This window comes from Lampetra planeri, chromosome 21 (genome assembly GCF_965212315.1).
Source record: "Lampetra planeri chromosome 21, kcLamPlan1.2.h2, whole genome shotgun sequence".
Classification (NCBI taxonomy): domain Eukaryota; kingdom Metazoa; phylum Chordata; class Hyperoartia; order Petromyzontiformes; family Petromyzontidae; genus Lampetra; species Lampetra planeri.
The window spans coordinates 1,171,393-1,189,703 of NC_136127.1; the positions used below are offsets into that span (position 1 = coordinate 1,171,393).

General features: G+C 46.0%; 1 protein-coding gene across 1 annotated transcript in view; it reads right to left on the reverse strand.

Moving 5' to 3' along the window:
* Positions 1-18,311, reverse strand: part of LOC144724778 (disintegrin and metalloproteinase domain-containing protein 11-like) — a 95,396-nt gene that overhangs the window by 44,650 nt on the left and 32,435 nt on the right. Inside the window, exons 12-17 of the mRNA XM_078604165.1 lie at positions 15,621-15,705; positions 12,746-12,842; positions 12,061-12,115; positions 8,292-8,391; positions 1,567-1,638; positions 10-105 (exon numbers count right to left, since the gene is read on the reverse strand). Of these exons, the coding sequence (XP_078460291.1) occupies positions 10-105; positions 1,567-1,638; positions 8,292-8,391; positions 12,061-12,115; positions 12,746-12,842; positions 15,621-15,705 (505 nt within the window). The remainder of the gene's footprint in view (positions 1-9; positions 106-1,566; positions 1,639-8,291; positions 8,392-12,060; positions 12,116-12,745; positions 12,843-15,620; positions 15,706-18,311) is intronic.

Here is an 18,311-nt window from a genome sequence, read left to right on the forward strand (position 1 = left end):
TTTACGAACCTGACATTCCGAGTCGCAGCAGAGACCATTTCCACAGAGGGCTTCGTGTGTCAGGGTGCATTTCTTGCAGCAGTTACCACCCATCTTCTCGCATTCCTGAAAAGAATACAAGGACAACGTGTTAGGTCAGAGGTTTCCAAACTGTGTCCGTGGACAACTGGTGATCTGCAAGGCCGTGGTGAGAAGAAATACTGTAATTTAAGGCGTAGTTTTTATTATTTTATGTATTTATGTATTATTTAACTTCTTTCGTAACCGTACATAGCTAATCATGCTAATCGGAGGTGCGATTTTAAGCATGTTATTGATGCATGGAGGTCCGCGACGAGGCCCCTGGGTGAGAAACGTGACTCGGCGTGCTAACGTTACAAACACGGCGTCGTTGCCAGGCTGAGAGTATCTCCCCTCTACTACCCTATCAGTGCAGCCAAGATGCTTGCAGGGAACCAATATTGTTTGTGGGCCGAATCTAAGCGTTAGGCCTCATGTGGTCAGTGGTCGTAAGAAATGAAGTCGTGGGCCGTTTCTGGCCTGCAGCTCCTAGATCCCACACCCCTAATCTATGGATGAGACATTTAAATGGACTCTCAATGGAACTGTTTTTTTCTAATATAAACAGTTGATTAGCTTTCATTAGCCCATTCTATTTGCCGTTCCATATTCACATATATTTTAAAATCTTCCCCATTGTGGAAGTGTTGCAATGGTAATGTGTCCGTAGCGTCAGCAGCAGATCCAATTATGTATGTAGAATTTATTTCGCACCGTACATCTACAACCATGCTAAGGGGCCATTCATTTAGTACGTACGCATGGAGGGGGGAGGCGGGGGTTAACCCAAATGTGTACGCTTGCGTATGGGGAGTCGACTGGCAATGTATGTACGCATAGGAAACGGGGGGGGGGGTGAAGCCTCGATAATAATTTGTCTACATTGGCCTTCAAATCAGTTAGATAGTCCGGCGGTGGATTATCTGTTCGCTTAAACACGTTGATATTATCAATCCTTGATAGTTTCTGCGTGGATTAAATATCGGCCGTTCTATAGGATTCGGGGGGGGGGGGTGCGTCAAGCGTACGTACGCAGGTGGGGGGGGGGGGGGTAAAAAGTACGCGTGCATACAGGGAGCGGGGGAGGGGTCAAGTTTCGACCGATTTTTGTGTATGTACTAAATGTACAGCCTTGGGCTGTACATGGATTCCTCTACTCACGAAGATTCGACACGAACTTTCAGAGATACGTATGTCCAGTTGCCTGTTTGGACCGAGAGCCGTAAGGTCAACCGCCGCACAATAGATGGCGGTGGTGGCATTTACATCTGCAGGACATGCAGAACCAGTGGCATCTACAGAAGATTGTACAACTTTTAAAGCCATTCTCCCTGTTAAGTGTACATGCCATACAACGTGTTTGGAATCGACATGAGTAAAGTTGGACTTACGAAAAAATCGACTTAGGAACAGACCTCTGTAACCTAAGTCGTTTGTAAGTAGAGGAATCCCTATAATAGGGAATCAACACACAGAGCCGTCTTCTGAAAAGCGTGAAACACTCACAGCGGAGGAGCCACAGTCGCATTCTTCTCCATGCTCCACAAATCCGTTCCCACATTCTGGAGGCTGCAAGAGCTACAGAACAGCATTAGACCACTCTTAAGACACATTTATACTTACGCAATCTAACCCAAACACCTTTATTAGGAATATTGGTCATGAAAGCCTACGTCTTAAACTTAGAATATTTACGTTGCCACCATTCCCATGAAGATCACTCACAGATTCCTCCACGAGCGATCAACCAGACGACCTACCACCACTCTTTCGAATGATTGACATCGTGTTCATCCATCACAGAGCAGGCCGCAACAACTCACTCACCCTCTGGTGCACTCGCCGCCCACTCACCGATTCACTCACCCACTCACTCCACTCGCTAACTCAACAACAGCAACAACCGCCATTCGACACTAAGTGGCGGTGACATCACCATGACGCTTGTGTCAGGCTATGTGCCCCTTGAGGCCACGTGAAGTGTTGAATGCCCGCTGCCAGGAGGTCTCGGGGCAGACCCAGATGCCACGGGTCGACTGACTGAGACGACTGGCTGATTCACCACCTGTGCCTCCTACTGTGCCAACTTGCTGTGCTTTAGCCACTCGGCGCTCCGCTCATTGTTGTGAGCATCGCTCCTCCGCCCTCCGTTGTTGTTGGAGGGCGACTGCCTCCAACTGCCCAGTAGCGTCCTTCACGAGCCTCCTCCACAAAGGCCGATCATGACACCGCTGTGACCAGTCATCGGCAAGTCCACTCAGCTCCACAACCTCCTGTACCACATCACTCCATGTCTTCTCTAGCCCGTGCCACACCCGTTTTGCCCCCTCGATCCGGCCAAACAAAAGTTTTTTAGGCATGTGGTGGGTGGGCATGCGGGTTACATGACCCAGCCAACGCAGCTTTGTCCGCCGGAGGAGCTCACCGATGGGACTTTGTCCAGATTTTTCAAGGATTTGTGAGCTCCTCACACAATCCAGCCTGGTTAAACCCAGGATGGATCGTAAGCAGGCCAGCCTAAATGTTTCTAAACGGCGAAGATGATCCATTAGGGGGGTCCACGTTTCGCATGCATAGAGAAGGGAGGGAATGACTGTGGCCGAGAAGACCTGAAGCTTAGTGTGGAGCGAGAGACCAGGTAGCGTTACGCAACCGATGAAAAGATAATGCCGCTCGACTGATTCGGAGTGAGATCTCTGCTGTTAAACCGGAGTCAGTCATGAGCACACTGCCAAGGTATGAGAAACTCTCCACTCTCTCCACAACTGCCCTATCACCAATTGGGAGTTGTGGAGGTGGAGTGTCTGATGGTACAAAATACCCAAACAGGTGCTTAGTTTTGGTGGACCTGATGGTAAGGCCCCAGCTCTTGGTGGCAAGCTCCAGGTTCAGCAGCAGCGCCTCCAACTCCTCCTTTGAGTGAGCAGCAATCACCAGATCATCGGCATACATAACGTGGTTGACCAATAGGGAGCCATCAACTTGACCGCACCCGGGCATCGATCAGCCTCCCATTGTATCTGTACCAGATGGAAATTCCTCTGGTACAGCTATTGAAGGCTTCACGAACTACGTGGTCAAAATATAAGTTAAATAATGTGGGAGCCAGAGGACATCCCTGTCACACCCCAAGGTGTACAGGGAATGGCTCTGACTCCCGGCCACATAGTTTTAAGCTGGCCCGCTCACCATCATGAAGGTCCTTAATGATTGTGAGCAGAGGTTCAGGTACTCCGAAAGCACGAATAACAACCCAGAGCCCAGGCCTACTGATGGTTTCATAGGCCTTGACCAGCAGACGTAGAAAAAATATGGCATGTGTGCAGGACCGCCCTTTCCTGAAACCGCATTGGGGCTCCGCAAGCCTCTCCCAGGCGTGCCTAGCAAGGCGGTGCTGAATAATCCTTGCCAGGACCTTTCCTGGCACACTGAAGAGTGAGATGCCCCTGTAGTTGTTACAGTCTGTGCGGTCCCCCTTTTTAAAGAGGGGGACACCGGGGCATCCTTCCAATCCTGCAGAACCCGTTCAGTGCAATCTGGGCACACCCTCCCTCAGCATTTCGCTTGGGAGATCATCTCTGACCGGTGCCTTTCCTGGTCTCAGACTCTGGATCGCCCTCAGTACTTCCTCCACAGATGGCAGCTCAACCAGCCACCCACAGGGGGTGACTTCTTACAATATTTGAGGCACCGCAGCCTCGGCAGGGTCATCCTCACTATGTCCCACGTTGTTTTCCTGGGTGAGGGATTTCCCCTCGCCCAGGACCTCACAGAAATTATCAGCACATCTGCAAACCTGTTCCTGGGGGTTGGAGATTGGATCCCCGTTCTTTCCCCTAATGATGGTAATAGGTGTGGCGCTGTAGGGTACTTTTTTGAAGGAGTTAAAGAGTGATTTGTGATCGTGAGCCACTGAGGCAGACTCCATCTCCTCAGCAACCCATGACCACCACCCATCCTTGCAGCGCCTCATGGCTCTCCGAACCTCCGAGCAAAGGCTGCGGTAAGCCTCCTCATTCTCCGACGTGGGATGCTGTAGCCGATGAGAGTGGGCCTGTCGCTTTTTCTCAGCCAGCTTGAACACCTCCTCTGTCAGCCAGGGTCTCTGGGTAGGTCTGGACCGTGTACCCAAAGTAGCCACAGTCCTAAACCTCGCCCATCATAGACGCCTGTCCCCCCGGGGCCTCCGGCACAAGCTTAATAAGTTTTATGCATCGTAGTTTAGTGGTAGTTAATTGAAGGTGGAAGGGTTACCAGCCTCTTGCACCCGTCCAGAGCCCCCATTTGGCCGCTGTGGTGGCTACAAAAGCCATGAGGGGAAAGACCAATCTGAATTGGCCCTCCCCCCACGGCACTGCCCACGACAGCGTTGCCCGTCCGGCACCATGAGGAGGTAGGGGGTTGTTAACTCACCTACTTAGCCACCCACTCACCACACTGTAGACCACACCACTCCTCTACTCTTCTTCCTGCTTCTTCCCTAGCACTGCTCAACTGTTGAACTTCCTCCCATCGTCTCTTTCCCCCATCGTCTCTTTCCCCCCCAAGCTCTTAATAATAATCCGGCTCAATTCAAGACACATACTACAACACCCTTATCTTTTACAACTTTGGCACGTGCCGTCTGTCGCTGACCCACTTGACGTTGTTTGAACTTTGGGCCTGTGCTCAGCAACTGAGTAACAAAAATATTAAGAATATGATGCTCAATGATGTATTGCTTTACAAACACGATTAACCATTTGGATGTTGCACCATTTCTCACATAACGTGTCATTGTTTTGCCATTTAATCATCACCATCATCACCACCATCAGCTATTGCCTCTCCACTGCTGGATGAAGGCCTGAAATACACCATCGCCATCACTCACAAGACTGCAATGCCACGATCCATCTCCGGATCCAGATTTGCTGGGGAATGTGGCCCGTGGATTTAGGCTGTCGTAAAAGGGGAACAGTTTGGCCAAACTTAACCGATGCATTCACATTAAATGAGTAAAACAGCGGCAAGCCGTGGCCTTACTGAATTTAACACTGCACAGAGCACACGATACAGTGTGTGGGCAATCGGGCAGTGTCGTGGTTTAACATTGAGAGCCTTACAAGGAAAAACAATATAACAGGTGACATCTTGAGAAATGGGCCATTCTTCATAGCACGTAAAATGGAATGTAGCTTTAAGACGGATGACGGCTGACAAACCTAGCTGTTGTGTGTCAATCAGCTCATTTTTTTGCAGCTTGCTACTGATGTGTCGTACGGAGGATAGACACTGACTCTTGAGAATATTCGTGGCTTTCTTGAGAGAAGTAATTTTCTCGTCCCGATGCCTCTATACAAATACTTTCACTGTGACAGCAACGCTGCAGGCAGTAGACCGACGTTGTCATGGGATGCCGTTTGACGAGTTACTCTCTTTACTCTACATATTATCAACACTGCCCTGTGTAATAGTATCCATTATTGAGGTTTTTGAAAAATATTTGTCGCGAAAGCCTACGTGTTAAACTGTGTAAAAGTAATCAACATGAATATTACTCTTCTTTACTGACAACTTTGAAGATTAATGCTGTCTTCTGTTTCCCTGGTCAGTGCATCGTTGGTGTCGTATGTTCTTGTATAAGCTGCTCAGTGTGCACGTACAGATTGTTACGATCGAGCGTTCACACTGACACACCATTACTCGCTTTTACATACATTTTACGTCTTATGTATTTACGTTTCTGACGGTGTTTTGATGCTTTCCGGTTGTAATTATTGCTGTTGATGCAATAATTGACAATCTTTTCTATGATCATTACATTTTTACGTAAAGCGCTCTAAGAGGCGATCTTTTCGCGGAAGGCGCCGTACAAAATAAAGATTGATCGATTGATTTGATGCGGTTTATTTACTGGTGAACTATACGGACACAACTCGAACCAGAACACCGACGCTCTCGTAGCAAAGCCAAGGAGAACGTCTCAATCCTCAGATGGGTGTCGGGGATCCGCATCGCGTAAGAATATTGTGAAGACACACACCTACGGTTGCCAATTCACTTTTGGTTTGCTGACTGAAAACTCAGCTTTTGCATTGTCCATTCGTTTGTAATTCGTCCAAGTATTGTCGAGCGTTGTATTGGGAAGCCAACGAGAGAGGAGACAATGTTTTGCCAATATAAGTAGAAATGTTGAACTTTTTTCGCACCGTACGTAGCCAACATGCTCACCAGGCCCTCGCTTGCTTCATGAGCTCACAAGAAGATTCTCAATCTCTCTCTTCTTCGTTGTCATACGGCTGACGTCGATGTAGAGCAATAGAGAAATGGCTGTAATTTTACATTGAGGTGGTTGATGAACCAGATTATTGCGTCAAGGAGTAGCGGAGTGGTTCTGATCTGGGTGACCATAGCCTCCGCATCTGCTGCCACGGTTTGTGTGCATGCGGTTTAGAGTTGTGGCCATTAGCTTGGCGGAAGATCGAAGCCAGGAACGGGTCTTTCACACGAGGTGTTTATAATAGGGACAGAGTTACGAGCTCCTTCGGAGCAGAAATCGACATCTCATCATTCTACGGATTCGTGCTGTAAATACCACGTATAGTGATTTACACGCTAAGCAATGCTTTTGTAAATAGCCTTGAAAAGTCTTGATGTTGCTTTTTATTCTTATCTTCGTTTTCTCTCAGACGCTAGGTACCTCACTCACTCCATGAAGCACCTGATTGAGCTCTTTAAATTAAATCTCCTTAGCAGACCATATATATGGCGTTCAAGCGCTGCATTTAAATTGCACTCATTTTCCTTTTGGAGATCTATTGGTTCGAAAAGTTGATTTAAATTGCTTGGTTGTATACTGGAACAGTGCCCCAGACAACATGTGAATCATTGACAAGATTTTAAGTAAAAAACAATACTAATTATTCTTCATTGTATAATTTTTTTTACTTGTACACCCTTAAATCCATGTAACTGTTTGTTTTTATCGTGATACATTAAGAAACACCTAAGTCCGTGCTCTGTGGTCGCCTGGGTGAAGAAAAGAGTCGGCGACGTCTCTACCCCAATACTGGCCCAGCCGTGCTCGACGCAACGAAGGGAACGCGGCATGCGCTCAAAGGGGAACAAACGCCGACACGACGAGCACGTGCGCGCGTGCTGTGGCGACAAAGGTGGCACCCAGTGCCGGATGAAGTTAGTGAGGGGCCTATGTTATAAAGGGACCCTAAATAAATAACACTAAACATTGAAAGACACATTTTTTACTCGCATAGTAAATTAATTGTATTTTTTTTCATTTTCTATACAGTCAGATAATACGACAAATCGCTAACCTTAAACACCCAGTCGTTCATAAAAGTTGAAGGCAGTATACCTACTATAATCACCCAGGAATGTATGTCCTTAACGCTCGTGAGGTCACTCCACATCGGTCAGCCACCCTCATTAATATTCATGAGCAGGTGACGTTCGCCAAATGGACACCCCCCCCCCCCACCATTATTATTACCTTCTATAATGAGCCAAAAATGTCTGTGTGCAACGCTCGTGACGTCACTACACATTGACCAGCCAGCCTCATTAATAATCATGAAGAGGTTACGTCCTCCAAATGGACACCCCCCCCCCCCATTCATAATAATGAGTAGGTGACGTCACTCCACATGGAGCACCCTCCCCCTCATTAATAATCATGAGCAGGTGACGTCACTCCATATCGAACTGCCCCCCACATTAATCATCATGAACAGTTGACATCCTCCAAATGGACACCCCCGCGCCATTCATAATAATGAGCAGCTGACGTCACTCCACATGGGGGGCTGAGGCGCCTCCTCCCCCCTCCTCGGCGTCAACTCACAACCCTCACTACAGGGGCAGAACCCTCACGTCACGCGATCTCCATAACGCTGTTGAGACATCAAAGTAAAAAGGACGTCATGATGAACAAGGGATTATAACCTTAAACTGAAATAGGTCTGTGTCACTGCACCCTTACAAATTGCACACGAATGGATGCAATGAACATCGCGTCGTGGTCTGCTTTTCGCTTGCAAGTTTCAGATGTACTGCAATACACCCGTCCTTGGATGGACAAAAGGCTAGTAGTACTATAGTAATCGAGCAAGTGCAGAATCACTGAACCGGAATTGAAGCTTGAAAGCATTTAGCGCGGGGCTCTTGAAAGTGCGGTGCCCGTAGCATATGTAGCCACTTTTGCTATGAGGATAATCCGGCACTGGTGGCACCTGTGTGGGCTTGTTGAAGAGGCAGGCGCCACCACCCTGCTGCAGCAGCTCCTGGTATTCCACGAGGCTGCACTGGGAAAACGTCCGTGGGAGGTGGAACCTGGGTGGGGGGGGGGGACGAAAACCGAGGCGTTCGTTTACACCTCGCATCAGTTTCAATGCTCTTGTTATTTGATTTGGTTTTGGTATTAAATGCCCTGATGATTTGTGCATCATTGTAACCGTTCATTTGCAGAGCTTCTTGAATTTCACTTCTCAGGCTGTCACCATCTGACAATTTCTTAGCCCGATGAATGAGCCACTGCATTCAAATAGGCGTCAGGATGCGTTTTCTTTCGGTAAACACTGTGTGTTATTCTAGATTTGAAGTTTTCGTGACTGCAAGGATCCATACGTTTTGGTTCTTTCGGTAAAGTCACGTAGGTGGAAAAAAGAATAACGACGTTTCGGGCGCAACACAAGCGTCCGTCGTCAGGTGGGGACAACCACAGCAAGAAACAATTGCTGAAGTAGGCAACCAAAGCAAGAAACAACTGCTGAAGTAGGCAATTGTTTCTTGCTGTGGTTGTCCCCATCTGATGACGGACGCTTGTGTTGAAATACAATGCAATACGTCGTGATTTAATTTTTATTCATTAAAATTTTATTTTATTTATTATTTTCACCTACGAGACTTTACCGAAAGAACCAAAGAGTACTGTGTGTTATTTTACCATTTCTACCCCGTCCGAGTTCTGTCAGCTTCCACTTCCATGGTAAACTGGATGGATGGGTTTTGTTGTTATTGTTGTTATGGCAAATAACAAGAGCATGGAAACTGCCCAAGTAATTAAAACGATCAAAATACCGTACATTGCGGGAGTAACTGATAAACTAGCCAAAAACAAAACATCCGAGTCAGATTTGGCACGGTACATAAAATACAGAATGTAATATCTGGTACGAAAGATGTATTACCGAAGCTATCAACAGAAGGTGTGTACAGGATTAACTGCACGTGTGGTAAATGTTATGTTGGGCAAACAGGACGAATGATCAGCACGAGACTAAAAGAAGATCAGAGAAATATTAGATTATCCCAAATGCAAATGTTAGCAGTAGCAGAACACGCATGCCAACAAGGACACTCCTCTCTCTCTATTTAAGGCTTCGACACAGAGGCGTTGTGTCTCTGTGTGTCTCTGTGTGTCTCTGTGTTGTCTCTCTCTGCTTGTGTGTCTGGCTGTGTCTCCGTGTCTGTTTTGTCTCTCTATCAAATTTAGCAATCTTTGGAAGAACGTAATCAACCAGGTAGGGTGTTGACTGTTGTGTTAGCCAAGTCTCTGTGTTGTATTGCATTGTATTTCTAAGTTTACTAGGTTTATTTTAGACCTGATGACGATTGCTTGTGTTGCAATCGAAACGTCGTATTCTAAAATTTAAATTATTTTCTTTCGACGTGACTTTACCGAAAGAACCAAACAGTAATTCCTGCAGTCACGAAAGCTTCAAATAAAGTTTGAACCACCTCTACGGGGAGGATTTAAGTTTGTTTTCTCTCTCTGTGTCTCTGTTTGTCAAATTACACACTTAACTTCTAATTTAGCAATCTTTGGAAGAACGTAATCAACCAGGCTATGCGTTAACTGTGTGTTAACCGACTCTCTGTGTTGCATTGCACTACATTTCAAAAATTTTGCTAAGTTCGTCTTCTCAAACTTCCTATTTCTCTCTCTAAAATTTACCAGGCTTGTTGGGTCTTTCTCTCTCCCGGCTTCCGCGGGGTGGATTTCCACACAACTCTCTCATTGACATGCTAATTTCTCTGCTCCAGTAGACCCAACTCTCTCTCTGCCCCCCCCCTCTCTATTTAAGGCCTCGACACAGAAGCGTTGTGTATCTGTGTGTCTATGTGTGTGTCTCTCTCTGCTTGTGTATCTGTCTGTGTGTCTCCGTGTCTGTGTTTTGTCTCTCAAATTTAACAATCTTTGGAAGAACGTAATCAACCAGGTAGGGTGTTGACTGTTGTGTTAACCGACTCTCTGTGTTGTATTGCATTATATTTATAAGTTTACTAGGTTTGTTTTCTACCTGATGACGATTGCTTGTGTGGCAATCGAAACGTCGTATTCTAAAATTTTAATGATTTTCTTTCTATGTGACTTTATCGCAAGAACCAAAAAATAATTCCTGCAGTCACGAAAGCTTCAAATCAAGTTTGATTTTTATACTGTTGAAGTTTTGTGCAAAACTAGCTACTACTGGCCAAAAATAATTAGAGAATCCATCGAAATTCAAAGAAATCAAAATAACTTTAACCGTTCGGATAGCTACCACCTTAGTGCTGCGTAGAAGCAAATCGTCAAACAATACATTATTTAGATGCATGCCTACAAAGGGGAGCGTACTTCATTAGGGATTACCGTTGGTACGGCTATTTTAATAAACACAATAGACAGGAAGGACAAGTTCAAAGGGCTCGCATAATGCACATGCATAATGTACGTTGTCTCAGTAATCCCCCCCCCCCCCCACATTGTGCAAGAACGCAGAAGGGTGGTCAACACATCTACGCCTCTATATACGTGTAATAAAGGTCGTGGAAGCGACTTCTGGAATCCGGTCTTTATTTGTCTTTCTTTACAACACTCCTTCACGCTGCTGACAGACAGCGTGAGAGGGATAGAGAGAGAGAAACGCGCGCTGCCACGTGGCAGCCTGGACCCCCGCTCTCGCGTGGCCTCTCCCTCCGTTCGTTCCAGTTCTGACCACGTGTTGTTCGTCTCCACCCCTATTTAATACCCGGGTCACGTGGTACCTTTCCACCAATCCTGGTTAGCCTCTATGGAATCTTCCAGACTCCATCGTAGGCTCCCGGGACCACGCCCCTGACTCGTCTCCCCATTGGCTGTGGCTAAAGCCAGCAGAACCAATCCTCTACTTACAGCTGTCACCTTTCCATTATGTCAGGGCCACGCCCCTAGGCTTCCCCCCATTGGCTATGGACCAGGACCGGCAGAGCCAATCATCGTGACGAGTTGTGATCCGTCAGTGACCCAGATATATCCTCACATTACATAAGGAACGAAACAGTAAGACTTCTCCACAAATCTGGCTATCGCCTGATGAAGCTAGTTGTAATTACTGGCGAAACGTCGTACTCAGTTTGTAAATGTTGTGGCTTTGCTCTCCAACACACCTGTGTGCTGTACTAGTGACGAATTGGCACGTTCTGTTTATGTGACAACCTTTACTAGTTGGCTGTGTCAGGTGGTGGCGGGTTTTAACGACACATTTATATATTTACGCGATCAAACCCAAAAACCTCTGTTATGGATGATATTGGTCACGAAAGCGTACGTGATAAACTCGCTCCTAAACTGTTCAAGCAATGGCCCTTCTTCAGAGCAAAAAAAAAAAATCAAGTAGACTATTGGTACCAAAACGTCACCTGTTATATTTGTAATATTTTAAGGCCACAGTGTTATTGACGAGCTTGTTGAGTTTTTAAGTCTAAATCTCGGCTATGGAACCACCGGACAGATTTCTCCACAGAAAGCCTAAGTGCTCTCCTTCGTCTTATTATGTAATCGTTCGATCCCGATCCGCCTCCAATACTCGCCCTGGGAACACATTATGCCCTGCGTTTCACAGTTGTGCCCATCCAACAATGATTTCGATTCGTTTCGGCAAAAAAAAATTGTTTGGGGAATTTAATTTTGCTCATATTTATCTTGAGCCCAATTTTTTTTTCCTATCAATGTTTGCTGGAAATCTTTCATTTTCTTACCCAGAATCCTCCATCATGATGCATCCGTTCCATTTGTCCAGACACTTGCAGCTCACTGCGAAACAACCAAACGCCGTGTTTAAGCGCAAGAGGAGCTACCGGGCACTGCTTGGGCGCACGCTCAGTTCACCTGGCGGCCGCCGCCACAGGGTTTGGTGGTAAACTAGAGTTCGATTGTCATTGAAAAATAAAGCCACCGGGAATCTGCCCGGATGAGCCATTGTGCTCGCAACGATGACGGGTTTTTTACGACAGATTCCGGTAGCCGCTGTTACATGTTGTCACGGTTTGATCCGGGAAAACAAGATTTTTGTTTGATTAAAAAAAAGAAATTTGGGCAATACACAGTTAATTCACGCCTTAAAAGATGAATATGGCACAAAATACTCTTGAGGAGGGTATATTAAACCGTGCATGAAGGATACATTTTTGTTTTATAAATATCATCAGTCATCATCATCATGATCCACGGTTAATCCACTACTAAATAAAGGTTTTCGCAAGCCATCACCATCTCTCGTGAGAGCTAGATAGCAGAGGTATATTTAGAATGGATACACGAACGATAGAGGGGAGGGAGGTGTATTTGGAAGAGGATAGACGAGCAATGATAGAAGGTATATGTACTGTGTAAGAGGATAGATGTGTGGAAAGGATAGATATGTTTACAACATTCTGCAAACACCTGAATCATCTGCTGAATGTCTCGGCTCCCACATCATCCCAAGGTTTTGTGCAATATTTTGAGACAGTGTAACAGCCATACCTTCAGGATTGCTATACTGAGAGAAACAAAAACACAATAAATCATCAACATCACCTCCACCATAAAATCACGTGTGTATGTTGAACTGCTTTTCCACCGTATGTAGCCAACCATGTTGATCAGAGGCGCGGGGCAAGCACAACAAACCAAACAAAAAAAGCAGTTCTAAAGAAATTAGTTTTCAATAAAGATTTAAAAATGCATCGTTCCAGTGGCTTCATTCAAGTTCATTTAGCTCAAGTTCATTTATTAGGTATAGCCCTGTGAGCCATTCAGCTCTTGAATCGGGTGCAACCGCAACAAACAAAAAACAAAAACATTAACAAAAAACATCTTAAAGTGAATATGCAAACAGAAAATCCAAGAAAAGACAGCAAAAATATTGCAGAAAAAACACCGTACACCAACGCTGTGTGCAAAAATCCCAGTGGGATGCAAGTCAAACAACAACAACAACAACCACAAGACAGCTTAGATTAAGGCCATCAGGCTAACTCTGTACTACAACAAACAAACATGGCTAAACCAATACACTTTTCGAAATCACCAAAAATAAAGCCATGAAAGCAATGAAAAAGCAATCATAGGAACTGTGACGGAATTTTCACAATAAATGGCATAAACAACATGTACTACCAAAACCCTGCAGCCATAGCTGGCTGCATGAGTCACTCCACAACAGCAGGAGCATCAATCGGAGTATTGTAATTTTTCAATGCACCTTTAAGATCAGCACACTAAATCAAAACACAGGTCATACTTTGTAGCGATCATCCGGAGCGAAACATTTTATTTTAGGTCACTGAATAGCACTGGCAGCTAGGGGTGTACAACTCCTCTAGAGCAGTTTTGAGTCAAGATCTCATAGGTAGTGACTCAAGTTTCAATTTATTGGCAACAGCATTCATAATAACGGAAGGGAAAGCGTTTCAGACAGCAACAGTTAGAACAGCCATTGACATCAGCACCCGTCGCATCGGCGCTTCCCAAAACACAATCCTGTGTGCGCTGCCGTGGCAGACTCGTGATAATACAGAACACACACACAAACTACGAATAAAGGGCCTTGTCTCAGCACCACAAACAAAACTAAATGGCATTAGAGTCCATCGGCCAATGGGCCTTCTTGGCAATGTGTGTCCAACCCGGCATTTGTTTTAATAACTAAACAGTGCTGATGAGACTTACAAGATCGAAACTGGTCCAGTGTTTTCCTTTCAGAACAATCCTCCAGAAGGCCCATAGCCTGATAGACCCCAATGTCATGTTTTTTGGTCCCCCCCAATGTCATGTGTTGTTGACGTAATGTCTAGAGAGGAATAATCCATTCAGAACACCATCAGGGTAGTGCATTACCCTGTACTCGAGAATAATCTGTGGAAATGAATATCACATAACTACTTATGAAATCTGTTCAAGCGACCTCCTATCTGCATGAGAGGTCAGCACTTTTCCACCTGGCCTGCTGTGGAGAGAATTGTTTGTGGAATGGCAGTCAACGGAGGTAAGTAATCCCAAGGGATGTAATTCATCCAAATTAAATCAAAGGCACATTTTTTATTCTGGGATTTTTGTGCATTCACTGGTGATGAGGTCACCACGTCACTACACCTGGCCGAATCACAAACAGCTCCCTGGGTCTCAGGACTATGTTTATTGGAGTGTTCAGTCAATTCCAACTTCACGAGTGTGTTGCATTTACCCAGAGAAAACCCACACATACGAAACGTGTATCAAACACCACATTATGAACTGAAAACAAATACAGTAGTCTCTCGATTATCCTCGTGAGGTTTATCCGATTTGCGTGGCTTTGCTGTCCACTTCGTGGGCGGAGTCGTCTGCGTGGTAGCAGGAAGTGTTATCACTGAGTACGCGCATCGATCGGTCGATCGTTCGTATTTGTTATAAATCGAAATTGACTTTTGTAATAAAACATTCCTTACTCGAAATTGTAGTTTTGTTCATTAACAAACTAAATTTTCTTAACTTAAACATAATTTATATCTATATTAGTGGCTTTTGGCATAGAGATCGACAGGAAATATATATTTTATCCACGATTTTGAAATATATCCACGGCCGCCTCCCCGTCATATTTATAAATAAGTGTATCTCTTGTGCTAAAAGACACCTCCTGCCGCATAACATGAAATACAGCTAAAATACTCCCCACAACACCACAGTGGCTCGGAGATGTTCACTACCTCGCCTAGTATACAGGAGGTCACGGGTTCGATCCCAACCCTGTTGCCTGGGTATTTGGAGTTTGCATTTTCTCTCCCCGTGGTCGGGTGGATTTTTCTCCCTTTTTCTGCCTCCACATTTAGAAACATGCGTTTAAAAGTATTTGGCTGCTATAAATTTCCAAATGATAAGCCACTTCTTTGAGCTATAATTTGTGGATAGGTCGCTTCTGAAAAAGAGCTATATCGCTCAGTGGGCTTTACCTGGTAAAATTTTAAAAACTGTAAAAAAATTGCATGAAAAGGGTTCAAGTTCAAGTTCAAGTTCATTTATTAGGTATAGCCCTGTGAGCCATTCAGCTCTTGAATCTGTGTGGCCATTGTGGACATGGACCAGAGTGAGACGAGCCTGAAAGCCTGGCCTTTTACCATTTCATGGCAGTGGAACAAAAGGAGCGATGTGTACTGGTTTCACTTTCATTAGAGACATCAGTCAAGTTTCGTCACGGTTCACTTGCCACCTTCACCGCTTTAGCATATATACAATGGGAGCTTTGGGATGCCTGCGATGAAGGCCCCAGATAGCGGAGCATTAGCCAAGCTCTTACCTCATTGATGCCTCCTCCTTTTGCAGTGGAACAAATGCTTCCAACAAACGCAGCGCCACTTCTGCTGTTCAGAAATGTTCTCCCACTAAAAAGCACAAACACATGTGTAGAGGTATTATCGTGCACTTCCCGTGCTGTTAGCCGGTAGTATCTCACACGTGCCAATAGGGGGCGGAAGAGGGGCTGAGCCCCAGTGGTAATGGACTATGGGCCACGGAGCCCAACGGTAACCAAGATGTAGACCCCAGACCCCAGGAGAGGGGCTGGGGGATGACATCACCCCCCAGGTCCTGATAGAAGGATCGAGAAGGAAGGTGTGGCCGGGGCGGAGCGAGCCACGGCCCTGCATAAAAGCCGGACCTCTGAACGGTCCCGGCAGTCGTCGTCCACCCGCAGATCGAAGAGGTCTCCTGAAGAGAAGAGCCAAAGGGCAAGAGCCGTACCAGTGAAGACCAACAAGCTTCACGCAAGAAGGGTGTAGATTAGCCAGTGAGAGGCGTATTAGTCTGGAGGGGCTACCTCCTTATTGTATCGGGTGTAAGGGGCCGTTACCCCTTTGTGTTAAGGAATTATTGTGAAATAAATTACGTGTTGCCCCAGAGAGACTCTCTAATCATTTAACCCACTACACATGTATTTGCATCCACTCCGCAAATAGTCCCTGATCAGGTCTTTAGAGGATCACAGAAAAAATTCACCCAGAGGCCCAAGTCAAAGTGACTTCCTGCTCAAATGAGCATTGAGGCATTGGCACTCATCTCTTGTTCACAGCCCTGAGCCAGTGGTCTAAATTCCACATTGTCATGGCGGGGAGGGGGGGCATGTCTATTCCATAAGACAACCACTGTTGACTTCCACACATAGTAATACTAATTTTATCGACCCCGATGGGATCATGAGGCTGAGCCAACCCCCAACCACGATATTAACTCGCAACCTTCAGATTGCGAGCTGCCTTGCTCTACCACGGGGCCACCTGGCCCAGAGTTCGGAGTTTACACAGTATAAATGAACTGTTCATACTGCTTTGTTATAACCCGTAGTTGCTGTGGGTGCATTCACAATACGCTGCACATCGTCTGCTCCACGCTCTACGGTGGACGTTAAAGATTCCTGACGCCTTTCGAACCGAGTCGGCCACTGTGTGCCGGTGTCATGCTAACAACAACAAAATAGAAGTTGTAAAAATTACCCCCCCCTCCAAATTACTCAATTTGGATTACACAAAGCAATCATCGCTCCCTACTGGAAGACTAATACCCACTTGCAGGCCAGGTGCTGAGTAACCCTTGTGCCACACAGGAACAGCTGGCACTGGGGGTGCCCTTTTAAAAGTGTTGTGCTGAGATGTGATGTAAGTCGCTTTTGTGGCATGCACAGCACTCTTAGACGGCCCAGACATAAAGGAGGGAGGCTCTATCGAACACAAACTATTGTGGCTGCGATTCTAGCAACAAAGAAAAAAGTCAACCTGACTAAAATCATTCAGAGTCTCGCTACGGCGGCACCTTGGGTGACGTCTCGCCACCGTGGGCCTGCATGCAGCACCGCCGCTGACCCTCACGTCTGACAATGGGTAGGGGGGGGGTGCAGGCAGAAGACGCTACGAAAGTGACTCGCGAATGCTAATCAGAAACGTGGCAAGTATTGATCGCGGTTGTAGTCAGGAAGACGAGATCGCAATGGGTCAGGGGCAGCGTGCAGATTAGAAGGGGGCAGGCTATGGACACAGGCACTGGAGTGGCACCCAGAGGGCGATGGTGGTCGCGATGGTGATGAGACCATGCAGGTTGGGTGTCGACCGTGCAACAACTTCAGGCTGTGTCATACAACGTGAAGGCAGCAGCGAGCTGTGGTGGCATCGACAGCATTGCCTGCGATGACCTTTTGACTTTGAACACTTACAGAAATTAATCTCAGTAGTGTTGGTATATTGCACGAATGACAAAGCAATGTGCCCCTGGAGCAGTGAGATGTTGAGAAAACAACTAATTTCCCTGGGAAAGCACAAAGATCTGATATTGTTGTTTGTACGTGGAAGCTTTGAGACGCAGCTGCACATTATCCTTGGAGATGATGGGGCACCACGGTGTAGAGATGTTAACTACCTCGCCAGGTATACAGGAGGTCGTGGGTTCGATCCCAACCCTGCCACCTGTATGTTTGGAGTTTGCATGTTCTCCCTGTGGTCACGTGACTTTTTCTCTGGGGCCTCCGGGTTTTCCCTCCACATTTAGAATCGTGTTTAGAGTATTGGCTTTTCTAAATTTCCACGCGATAAGCCACTATCATTTGTGGCCAGGTCGCTTCTGAAAAAGAGTTACATAGCTCAGTGGGCTTTAAGTGGTAAGATACAATTTTTTGTTCTTGTTTTAATTGTCAATTTTAAAGTGATTTGTTTACCTTTCCTGTACTTTGCACCCCTATCGTGTTTTTTTACTATTTGTTGTTGTAACATTCTGGATCCGCCTGTATTGGAAATCAGTGAAATAGAGCTATAGAGCTCATCGGATTCCTCAAGTATACATGAATATTCTGATTCTGAAGACAACGGCTGTTTATGTATGATGTATTGTATGTATGTTGAACTTCTTTCGCACCGTAGGTAGCCAGCCGTGCTAATCGAAGGTGCGGGGGAAGGACAGCAAACTAAACATAAAAAGCAGTTCTAAAGGAATGAGTTTTCAATCT